At 50.1% G+C, this 12720-nt stretch overlaps 1 protein-coding gene across 2 annotated transcripts in view; it reads left to right on the top strand.

Annotated features, from left to right (window-relative positions):
* Positions 1 to 2951: 2951 nt before the first annotated feature.
* The window catches only part of TMED2 (transmembrane p24 trafficking protein 2), a 45516-nt gene continuing 35747 nt past the window's right edge, over positions 2952 to 12720 (top strand). Inside the window, exon 1 of one of the 2 annotated variants that reach the window (XM_075322752.1) lies at positions 2952 to 3303. In XM_075322752.1, the coding sequence (XP_075178867.1) occupies positions 3124 to 3303 (180 nt within the window). In that variant the 5' untranslated portion in view covers positions 2952 to 3123. The remainder of the gene's footprint in view (positions 3304 to 12720) is intronic. The other variant, XM_075322757.1, reaches the window with a different exon arrangement.

Raw genomic sequence — 12720 nt, 5'->3', positions numbered from 1 at the left:
ACTGCGGGTGGGGGGGGGCCAAACAGAATTCTTGCCTCAGGTGCCAGAAAGCCTAGATACACCCCTGCGGTGACCTGTTCTCTGGAGGTGCCTGCCGACCTGTTCACTAGCAGCAGGCATCGGTGGCACACTATGCGAAAGGGGGGGATTGTAATTTTCTGTAAGGTGGGGGGGACAAGGGTGTCTTCTATCAGTGTTCTGGGGCATCTGATCTATGCAGTTTCAATCCTCCATTCCCAATCCTTAAACTGTGTATGTATAGATGGGTGAAACGCCCCAGCACACTGTGTATGTATAGATTGAGAATTGAGGACTTAAACTCCATTGGGGAAATTCCCCAGAAGTTTTGCACTATATTCTATGTAGCACTTTCTATATGAAAAACTTGTGAAACTTGGCAATAGTCTTGTTTACAGATTAAAGTTTGACTGCTTAAAACTATGACTTAGGCTCCTTTCAGATTGCGTTATTTCCCTACGTCCACAGGTCCTGTTGGAGCATCCATAGTGGACTACGTTCGGGTGTCCGTCTGCAGAAAACATATATGTGCAAAAATGGCACAAAACAGAGCACACGCTAACGCCGTGTGCTCCATTACAGTGAATGGCCCAGCCGGCGCATGCGTCCGAAACACGCTTTGCAGGGTGGGGGAGGGGCGGTTCGGACAGATGCTCCGACGGGACCTGTGGACGTAGGGAAAAATGCAATTTGAAAGGAGCCTTAGTGTTTTGTTTTTAAACTGAAGGGTATATTTATTAAATTAGTGGATGTTTTTAAGGTTATAGTTTCGGCAACTATTTTTTAGAAATTATCTGTTTCAAGTGTATGATGATGGACCCATCACATGACCCATGTGATGGGAAGGGGGGGCCCAGAGATCCTGAACAGCCCGGGGCCCTGGTTACCCTTAATCCGCCCCTGCATGCATGTATACACTTAACACAGACACACATATCCACACACACACTACTGGATACTCCTCACCTTCCCCAGCGAGGCGGTCCCGGGCACTGAAGTCTCTGCTGCTGCTTCCAGGTCCTCAGTGCAGTGAATAATCAATAATGAGTGGGGGTCAGGAGCGGGAGGCAGCAGAGCCAAAGACAGCATCACTGGATAGAGGTAAATACAGAAAATCTTTTTATTTAAAAGACCCGTGTTTTCTCCGGTACGTGTCACACTGATGTCACACGGATCACATTAGTATGCGATCTGTGTGACACCCATGCTGCCGGAGAAAAAACGGACATGTCTCCGTGTGTGCCTGTGGGGCCACAAGGGGTCACACGGTCCGTGTGAAAACACGACAATTTGAGTACAGCATAGAATAACATGGGTACGTGTGTCATCTGTGTTAAAAACAGATGTCACACGTACCTGAAACACGGACGTCTGAAACCGGCCTAAGGACGGCGTCACACATGCGATTGAAAAATCTGTCCGATTCTCAGGCCTGAGAGTAGGATGAGCGTTGTCCGAGTGTTGATCCGTGTGCAATGCGACTCTGTGATTTTTCTCATGATAGTAGTCCGTGAGCAATCCGTATTCAATCCATATGTGATCCATTTTATTCCTCAGCAGCTATTAGTCATTACAATCATGTACAGGAGCATTTACAGTGTTCTCTGCTACATGATAGAATTGTATTTAGAAAATCGGATGTCAGTAGGATGGTGTGTGTGCCGTCCGTGTGACATCCATTTTTTTCTTTCACCCATAGACTTGCATTGGAGTGACTCGCACGAGAAACTCTACAAATCGCAGCATGCTGCGTTCATTTTTTCTCAGTTCGATTTGGACTGAGAAAAAAAGCAGATAATAGCTGCCTCATTGATTAACATTGGTCCGAGTGCAATGCGAGATTTTCTCACATTGCACTCGTGCCAGTCAATCGCAAGTGTGACTCTGGCCTAATAGTAATGCTTCAGACTTTAGACCATCGTCTTACATGTATGTAGCCTGGGATGCCTGGACACGTGGGAAAGACAGGCGCTCATAGGTAACACAACAAGGTCGCTCCGGAGGAGTGCGCTGTCTTTCATATATCCGAGCACCAAAACGTTCAGTCAGGAGTGCCATATTTCCTCTCTGAGACTATCTAATGGATAATTATATATGAGTCACTGAATTAAAGGAAGTGTGTCAGCAGGATTCCTCCCCTCCCCCAAAAAAGATTTATTTGCACATAAAGGTCTTTCAAAGACAAGTTCAGCAAAGCTTTTACATGGGCAGTCCATTACTCCGAGATTGGTGCTTGAATTAGTATGTAAATGAGGCTATAGAGCTATTTGTAGATATGAAGCCTCTGTCACTCCAACTCTATCTCTCGGTCACTCCAGCTCTATTCCCCGCCCAGCACTGCCTCCTCTTGCTTGACTGACAGCCTCTATATTGTGTGAATTTGGGCAATGGAGCCATCAGGAAGCAGAAGAAGGTGGCACTGGGTGGTGTTTAGAGCTGGAGTGACCGAGGAATAGAGATGGAGTGACTTTTCAGCCTTATTTGCACTTCAATCCAAACACTGTTTTCTCAGTAGTAGAGGAGCCAACTAGCAATGTAAAAATACCGTATTGCCGGATTTGTCTTTGAAAGATCTACATATAAAATAAAGAGTTTAGAGTGTGAAATCCTACCGACAGATTCCATTTAAGAAAGGTTGTTCAGATGTGGAAAATCCCTTTAAGGAAACCAGGCTGGAGAGAATTTGTATGAAACTGAAAGTAATCAAACGGATCTAAAGCTTCTATTTATGACTGTGGATGAGCCAGGCAGCACTGTGAGGAATAACATGTAAATAGATATATAATATTTATTTATTTTATAATATAATATTTTACAGCGATGTACTTCTGGATCGCTGCCTGTAAAAATTTCCCTGAATTAAAATGGCCGCCAGGGCTTCTGACAGTTGGACCTGACGGCGCTGCTTCCGGTCTTGCCAGGTTTACACTACGTTGCCATTGCCCGGATGTCCCTGTGTCCCGGCCGGGCCTCCGTACAGCCGTTACGTGGCACTAGCTGCGAGCTCCCCGGCAGCCTACAGCGGTGACGCCTCTTTCCCAGTGAGGCCCACACTCCGCCGCGCGGTTCCCGGCCTGTGCTCGCCTGTTCCCCACACTGTTCGCCATGTTTACGGTATCCGAGCTCGTAGCCCTGGTCGCCTTCTTCTCCGCCACGGCCTCGGGTTACTTCGTGAGCATCGATGCACACGCTGAGGAGTGTTACTTCGAGCATGTGACGTCCGGCACCAAGATGGGCCTGATCTTCGAGGTGGCGGAGGGGGGGTTCCTGGACATCGATGTGGAGGTGAGTGTGGCCCAGACGCCATGTCCCAGGGTGTCCGAGACGGCAGACACTCGTCATGGCCGTGAGACAGTGCCAGAGCCGCCCTGCTGCAGTGTGTACATAGCCATATACAGGAGACCAGGCTGCAGGGTGTATACATAGCCATATACAGGAGACCAGGCTGCAGTGTGTACATAGCCATATACAGGAGACCAGGCTGCAGTGTGTACATAGCCATATACAGGAGACCAGGCTGCAGTGTGTACATAGACATATACAGGAGAGCAGGCTGCTGTGTGTACATAGCCATATACAAGAGACCAGGCTGCAGGGTGTGTACATAGCCATATACAGGAGACCAGGCTGCAGTGTGTACATAGACATATACAGGAGAGCAGGCTGCTGTGTGTACATAGCCATATACAGGAGAGCAGGCTGCAGTGTGTACATAGACATATACAGGAGAGCAGGCTGCTGTGTGTACATAGCCATATACAGGAGACCAGGCTGCAGTGTGTGTACATAGCCATATACAGGAGACCAGGCTGCAGTGTGTGTACATAGCCATATACAGGAGACCAGGCTGCAGTGTGTACATAGCCATATACAGGAGACCAGGCTGCAGAGTGTGTACATAGCCATATACAGGAGACCAGGCTGCAGTGTGTACATAGCCATATACAGGAGACCAGGCTGCAGTGTGTACATAGCCATATACAGGAGACCAGGCTGCAGTGTGTACATAGCCATATACAGGAGACCAGGCTGCAGAGTGTGTACATAGCCATATACAGGAGACCAGGCTGCAGTGTGTACATAGCCATATACAGGAGACCAGGCTGCAGTGTGTACATAGACATATACAGGAGACCAGGCTGCAGTGTGTACATAGCCATATACAGGAGACCAGGCTGCAGGGTGTGTACATAGACATATACAGGAGACCAGGCTGCAGGGTGTATACATAGCCATATACAGGAGACCAGGCTGCAGGGTGTGTACATAGCCATATACAGGAGTCCAGGCTGCAGTGTGTACATAGCCATATACAGGAGACCAGGCTGCAGTGTGTACATAGCCATATACAGGAGACCAGGCTGCAGTGTGTACATAGCCATATACAGGAGACCAGGCTGCAGTGTGTACATAGCCATACACAGGAGACCAGGCTGCAGGGTGTGTACATATACAGGAGACCAGGCTGCAGTGTGTACATAGCCATATACAGGAGACCAGGCTGCAGGGTGTACATAGCCATATACAGGAGACCAGGCTGCAGGGTGTACATAGCCATATACAGGAGACCAGGCTGCAGTGTGTACATAGCCATATACAGGAGTCCAGGCTGCAGTGTGTACATAGCCATATACAGGAGACCAGGCTGCAGGGTGTGTACATAGCCATATACAGGAGTCCAGGCTGCAGTGTGTACATAGCCATATACAGGAGACCAGGCTGCAGGGTGTGTACATAGCCATATACAGGAGACCAGGCTGCAGGGTGTGTACATAGCCATATACAGGAGACCAGGCTGCAGTGTGTACATAGCCATATACAGGAGACCAGGCTGCAGTGTGTACATAGCCATATACAGGAGACCAGGCTGCAGTGTGTACATAGCCATATACAGGAGACCAGGCTGCAGTGTGTACATAGCCATATACAGGAGACCAGGCTGCAGTGTGTACATAGCCATATACAGGAGACCAGGCTGCAGTGTGTACATAGCCATATACAGGAGACCAGGCTGCAGTGTGTACATAGCCATATACAGGAGACCAGGCTGCAGTGTGTACATAGCCATATACAGGAGACCAGGCTGCAGTGTGTACATAGCCATATACAGGAGACCAGGCTGCAGTGTGTACATAGCCATATACAGGAGACCAGGCTGCAGTGTGTACATAGCCATATACAGGAGACCAGGCTGCAGTGTGTACATAGCCATATACAGGAGACCAGGCTGCAGTGTGTACATAGCCATATACAGGAGACCAGGCTGCAGTGTGTACATAGCCATATACAGGAGACCAGGCTGCAGTGTGTACATAGCCATATACAGGAGACCAGGCTGCAGTGTGTACATAGCCATATACAGGAGACCAGGCTGCAGGGTGTATACATAGCCATATACAGGAGACCAGGCTGCAGGGTGTGTACATAGCCATATACAGGAGTCCAGGCTGCAGGGTGTACATAGCCATATACAGGAGACCAGGCTGCAGTGTGTACATAGCCATATACAGGAGACCAGGCTGCAGTGTGTACATAGCCATATACAGGAGACCAGGCTGCAGGGTGTATACATAGCCATATACAGGAGACCAGGCTGCTGTGTGTACATAGCCATATACAGGAGACCAGGCTGCAGGGTGTATACATAGCCATATACAGGAGACCAGGCTGCAGGGTGTGTACATAGCCATATACAGGAGACCAGGCTGCAGTGTGTACATAGCCATATACAGGAGACCAGGCTGCAGTGTGTACATAGCCATATACAGGAGACCAGGCTGCAGTGTGTACATAGCCATATACAGGAGACCAGGCTGCAGTGTGTACATAGCCATATACAGGAGACCAGGCTGCAGTGTGTACATAGCCATATACAGGAGACCAGGCTGCAGTGTGTACATAGCCATATACAGGAGACCAGGCTGCTGTGTGTACATAGCCATATACAGGAGACCAGGCTGCTGTGTGTACATAGCCATATACAGGAGACCAGGCTGCAGTGTGTACATAGCCATATACAGGAGACCAGGCTGCAGTGTGTACATAGCCATATACAGGAGACCAGGCTGCAGTGTGTACATAGCCATATACAGGAGACCAGGCTGCAGTGTGTACATAGCCATATACAGGAGACCAGGCTGCAGTGTGTACATAGCCATACACAGGAGACCAGGCTGCAGGGTGTGTACATATACAGGAGACCAGGCTGCAGTGTGTACATAGCCATATACAGGAGACCAGGCTGCAGGGTGTACATAGCCATATACAGGAGACCAGGCTGCAGGATGTACATAGCCATATACAGGAGACCAGGCTGCAGTGTGTACATAGCCATATACAAGAGTCCAGGCTGCAGTGTGTACATAGCCATATACAGGAGACCAGGCTGCAGGGTGTGTACATAGCCATATACAGGAGACCAGGCTGCAGTGTGTACATAGCCATATACAGGAGACCAGGCTGCAGTGTGTACATAGCCATATACAGGAGACCAGGCTGCAGTGTGTACATAGCCATATACAGGAGACCAGGCTGCAGTGTGTACATAGCCATATACAGGAGACCAGGCTGCAGTGTGTACATAGCCATATACAGGAGACCAGGCTGCAGTGTGTACATAGCCATATACAGGAGACCAGGCTGCAGTGTGTACATAGCCATATACAGGAGACCAGGCTGCAGTGTGTACATAGCCATATACAGGAGACCAGGCTGCAGTGTGTACATAGCCATATACAGGAGACCAGGCTGCAGAGTGTACATAGCCATATACAGGAGTCCAGGCTGCAGTGTGTACATAGCCATATACAGGAGTCCAGGCTGCAGTGTGTACATAGCCATATACAGGAGTCCAGGCTGCAGTGTGTACATAGCCATATACAGGAGTCCAGGCTGCAGTGTGTACATAGCCATATACAGGAGACCAGGCTGCAGGGTGTGTACATAGCCATATACAGGAGACCAGGCTGCAGGGTGTGTACATAGCCATATACAGGAGACCAGGCTGCAGGGTGTGTACATAGCCATATACAGGAGACCAGGCTGCAGGGTGTGTACATATACAGGAGACCAGGCTGCAGGGTGTGTACATATACAGGAGACCAGGCTGCAGGGTGTGTACATATACAGGAGACCAGGCTGCAGGGTGTGTACATAGCCATATACAGGAGACCAGGCTGCAGGGTGTGTACATAGCCATATACAGGAGACCAGGCTGCAGGGTGTGTACATAGCCATATACAGGAGACCAGGCTGCAGGGTGTGTACATAGCCATATACAGGAGACCAGGCTGCAGGGTGTGTACATATACAGGAGACCAGGCTGCAGGGTGTGTACATAGCCATATACAGGAGACCAGGCTGCAGAGTGTGTACATAGCCATATACAGGAGACCAGGCTGCAGTGTGTGTACATATACAGGAGACCAGGCTGCAGTGTGTGTACATAACCATATACAGGAGACCAGGCTGCAGTGTGTGTACATAACCATATACAGGAGACCAGGCTGCAGGGTGCGTACATATACAGGAGACCAGGCTGCGTACATATACAGGAGACCAGGCTGCAGGCTGCGTACATATACAGGAGACCAGGCTGCAGGGTGCGTACATATACAGGAGACCAGGCTGCAGGGTGCGTACATATTCAGGAGACCAGGCTGCAGTGTGTGTACATATACAGGAGACCAGGCTGCAGGGTGCGTACATATACAGGAGTCCAGGCTGCAGGGTGCGTACATATACAGGAGTCCAGGCTGCAGGGTGCGTACATATACAGGAGACCAGGCTGCAGGGTGCGTACATATACAGGAGACCAGGCTGCAGGGTGCGTACATATACAGGAGACCAGGCTGCAGGGTGCGTACATATACAGGAGACCAGGCTGCAGGGTGCGTACATATACAGGAGACCAGGCTGCAGGGTGCGTACATATACAGGAGACCAGGCTGCAGGGTGCGTACATATACAGGAGACCAGGCTGCAGGGTGCGTACATATACAGGAGACCAGGCTGCAGGGTGCGTACATATACAGGAGACCAGGCTGCAGGGTGCGTACATAGCCATATACACAGGATGATAGGATTCAGTGTGTGTACAATATGTGTGTATTATACACACTTACACACAGTAATGAGCCGATCTCCGTTGCACAGTCTACCCTATACCCTCTGCTGTGTACAGGCCATGTTTGCTCAGTTATGGCTCTGAACGCAGCAGAATTGTCTTCTGTGTAGAATGTAAGACACTGCACTTAGTGATCTTAGTGCCTAGGTGTGTGCAGGACATGGCAGCGCTGGCCGTGCCCGGGTGACGCCCCACACTTGTGCTCCTGTGCTTTCTGCTCCAGCCTTCCATGTAGCAGACTTATTTTTGTGATTGTCACTGGCGTTGGTTACAGAGGACCTCATGTATTCCATTAATGTCAGCCGGACTGGGCGACTTACCAGTGTGTCGGGTGAAAAGAAGGGTCAGGCTATCAACGTTACTCTTCTTAGTATAGATCAGCCGCCACCTGGCAGTGACGTATCCCGGGCAGCCCATGACCTGTCCAGACGGCTGAGGTGACATTTACACTGAGCACTGTGTTGGGGTTCCATCTAAAATCCCATCATGGCGCACACGTGTGGTGGACTGCGCTTTTCTGTCCACCTAAAAAGACGCCAACTGAAACGCAGGCAAAATCCTGCCCAGAAGTCCGCCCCATTGTCCTAAATGGTTCCTGTTTCACTACTCAAAAAGAGGGCTGTTTTCTCTTTTTATTTTTGCGTCATCTGTTGTAGATATTTTTATTACCATTTTAGGGTCTATTTCTGATCTTTTCATACCGTTTTTGGGAGGGAGACGAAACAACCCACAATCAGGGATTCCGCTGCTGATTTTTTTTATTTTTTTCCAGTGTTCAGCCCAGGGCTGTGGAGTCGATAAGCCAAACCTTCGACTCCGACTCCTCAATTTCTCTTACTCCGACTCCTACATATATTGCTTTATAGTTAGGTGAAAAATGTATTGTAATACATGAACATGTGTATGTGAACATCAGACATTTAATAACTTTTATGATACAATAATCAAGATATTTAGAACATAAAATATATTTATTGGAATACAACTTTAGAACACAAAAAACTGTAATAAATTGTAAATGTGTAATACAGTATGTAATATACAGTAGATTACATGTGTATCTTGTGTGTGTGTGTGTGTGTGTGTGTGTTTGTGTGTGTATATATATATATATATATCTATTTCTCTGACGCCTCATTGGGGGACACAGGACAATGGGTGTTATGCTGCCTATCCATAGGAGGACACTAAGTAGATGCAAAAGCATAGCTCCTCCTCTGCAGTATACACCCCCTGGCCGGGCCAGGCAAGCTCAGTTTTAGCCTAGTGTCTGTAGGAGGCACTTCCTTTAAAGGTTTGTTATTTTTTGAGGGCGACGGTTTCCTTTTGGGACCGATCTCCCACTACCATCAACGGGTGGGAACGTGAAGCATTGCCTACACGTACCCCCTCCCGCGACGCTGGATCCTGGGCTGGACGACGGGTTCCACAGACACGGATTTTCCAAAGCCCAGGGTAGAGGCCTGTGCCCTATAGCCCAATTCCTCAGCCCCTCTCTGCAGGCTCTGAGATGAAGATGGCACTGATTCCTCAGCCCCTCTCTGCAGGCTCTGAGATGAAGATGGCACTAATTCCTCAGCCCCTCTCTGCAGGCTCTGAGTTGAATATGACAACGACACAACAAGCTGGCTCTGCTATTTTCACTGCCTGGAAAGCAGGTGAGATCCCCCCTGACTGGTTTCCCAGACAAAGGGAGAAAGGACGCTGCAGAAGGCTCCCAGGCCATTTACAGTATTTATGTGCAAGGAGCAAGGATCCTGCACACACAGTGTTAACTTTCTCTAGCTTGCTGGCTTGGGGGAAGTTCTCCTGTTTGCAGAAAGTCTTGCAGATATGGCTAAGTTCACACATCCTGTGTTTTCAATCCGTCAGGTCCGTCAGCAACGGATCAGTCATTTTCAAGATGTCAACTGATGCAACTGATGTGTTTTTCACAGGATTCCTTTCACAGGAATCCTGTGAAAAAACGGATCAGTTGCGTCCGTTACATCCGCTGTGCGTCCGTTTTTTGACTGATCAGTCATGATCCGTCTGTGTTTGGGACAGCCCAGTGGGCGTGCCAAGCATGCTGGGCATGCTCAGTAGAGCATGACGGAATCCTGCGCTGGATTCCGTTGTAAGACGGATTACGACGGAATCCAGCACTATAGACATGCATTACAAGCGTGACGGATGGCGACGGATTCCTGCGCGGCGCGTTAATTTTGACGGCCCGAAAAACGTTACATTCTGCGTTGCTCCCCGCTCGGCGGTCAGTCAAAAACGACGGACCGCGACGCAGCGGATGCAACGCAGGGTCATCAGTCGCAATCCGTCGCTAATAGAAGTCTATGGGGAAATACAGGATTCCTGCAAAATATTTTGCAGGTTACCGTAATTCCCCAAGGCGACGGATTGTGACTGATGCAAAACACAGGATGTGTGAACTTAGCCTAACTTCCCAGGGCAGGGGGAGGACCCAGGGCTCAGGGACTGCTGTGTATTATCTGCTCTGTTTATTTGCTCCAGCAAAAGCCGGCTGATAACCACCACCGACAAGCTGTGTGCTGACTGTAGAGAGAGGGAGGAAAACTCAGAAGCTCCCTTCCTGCCGTTTTTTACTACCCACAGCAGGGGGGGGCACACTGACTTAATCTTCCTGCTCTTTTAGCGCTAAGCCCCGCCCCCCACGGCCACAATAAGGCGCCCCCCCCCAGGGATGCGTGCGAGATCTTCATAGAGCTTAAGCCTTCCTGAGGACAGGGTCATCGGCTGATTCTGGTGAGGTGCTTGCTATCAATTGTAGCTCTGCTGAGCATTGCTCCCCCTCCTGGCATACTCCTATTAGGAACATGCAGAATTCAAAAGGCACTAAGAGGGCTAAGGCTCACATAGTCTATTATTCAGCCTGCACTGCCTGCCACGCTGAGCTACCACGTAAACACACCTCTTCTCTCTGTGAGTCCTGTGCCCCTATAGCCCCCCAAGACCCCCCTGCCACCACCGCCGCAACCGGCAACCTAGAGCCTAGGGCCCCCAGCCCACCGGAATGGGCACAGTTTCTGTCCCAATCCATGGAAAAACTGTCACAGAACCAGGTTCTGGCTATGCAATGTCGTCCTTCACACCCTTCTGGGTCCCTGGACGGAACGCAGCCTGAGGATACCCCTATGGAGGATTCTTCAGAGGTAATCCGGGCACATGCTTCACCGATTGCAGGGATCAGGAAAAGGGCACACGGCCGGGTGTCTCCAGCGGGCTCTCCCTCGGGAGCACACAGGGCACGCTCTCCCACACGCTCCACGGCTTCTGAAGAGCTGGAGGAGGGAGATTGCTGTTTGTACCAGGAGGATTCCTTGGTTTCATCACCCCCAGATGATCAAACTGCAATAGACTCCCTTATAGCAGTAATCAACCAAACTCTGCATGTGGAGGATCCCCCATCCACTACCACTGACCATGCGGTCTCCTTTAATAGGGCAAGGAAACCCCAAAAGGTTTTCGCTGATCACCCAGAGTTTCAGCATATCCTCACAAGGCAAAGGGAGAAGCCTGACAGGCGCTTCGGTAACCGAAAACTCATGAAGTCCCGGTACCCTTTTGCCTCACCTGCCCCTAAGGGCTGGGCCGATCCACCCTTGGTCGACCCCTCAGTCTCCCGCCTTACCACAAAGACACTCCTGTCTTTACCCGATGGTTCTTCCATCAAGGACCCGACAGACAGGTGGAGCACCTCGCCCGCTCTGCTTTTGAGGCTGCGGGTTCCTCCCTCTCGCCCTCCTTTGCCTCTGTGTGGGTCGCAAAGGCGATCTCGGTCTGGGAAGAATCCCTTAACACTTCGCTTGAGGAATCCCAGTTCACTCAGACCTTCACAGAGGTAACAGCTCAAATTGCCGCTGCGGCGGAGTACCTCATCCAGGCCTCCATGGACGCTGCTACCTGCGCAGCGTTTGCCGCCTCAAATACCATAGCCATCCATAGAGCTCTCTGGCTCCGACAATGGCGAGCGGACTCTGCCTCCAAGAAATCTCTCACGGGCCTTCCTTTTTTTCCAGACCGATTGTTTGGCGAACGTCTGGACAAGCTCATTTCTGATGCCACGGGAGGAAAGAGTACCTCCCTCCCCCAGCTGAAGTCCAGGACGTCCTTCACCAGACGTTCACAGTCCTCGTTCCGCTCCTTTCGGAACTCATTTAGTTGGTCGACATCCCGTACTGTCCCCGCCACCAGCCGTGGACTACGCAGGGACCAACCTTCTCAGCTCTCCCCGAAACCCACTTCGTCATGGCGGCCTAGACCGAAACAGTCCAGGACTAGGGAGACTCGGCCAAACCCCCCAAAGACTCGAAAACGACGCAAAGCTTTTTTTCTCAGCAATCCACTCGCTCCAAACAGCAGGAGTGATACCTGTCCCAGTCGACAAGAAGTTCGGGGTTTTTGTATTCCAACCTCTTTGTGGTCCCCAAAAAGGATGGGTCAGTTCGACCCATCCTGGACCTCAAACACCTAAACAAATATGTGCACGTATGGAGATTCAGAATGGAGTCCCTAAGGTCCATTATTGCATCCATGGTCGAAGGGGATTTCCTCGCCTCCAT

This window comes from Anomaloglossus baeobatrachus, chromosome 1, assembly GCF_048569485.1.
Source record: "Anomaloglossus baeobatrachus isolate aAnoBae1 chromosome 1, aAnoBae1.hap1, whole genome shotgun sequence".
Lineage (NCBI taxonomy): Eukaryota > Metazoa > Chordata > Amphibia > Anura > Aromobatidae > Anomaloglossus > Anomaloglossus baeobatrachus.
Note: the sequence above shows the minus strand (reverse complement) of the source record. Positions and strands in the feature narration are given on the sequence as shown.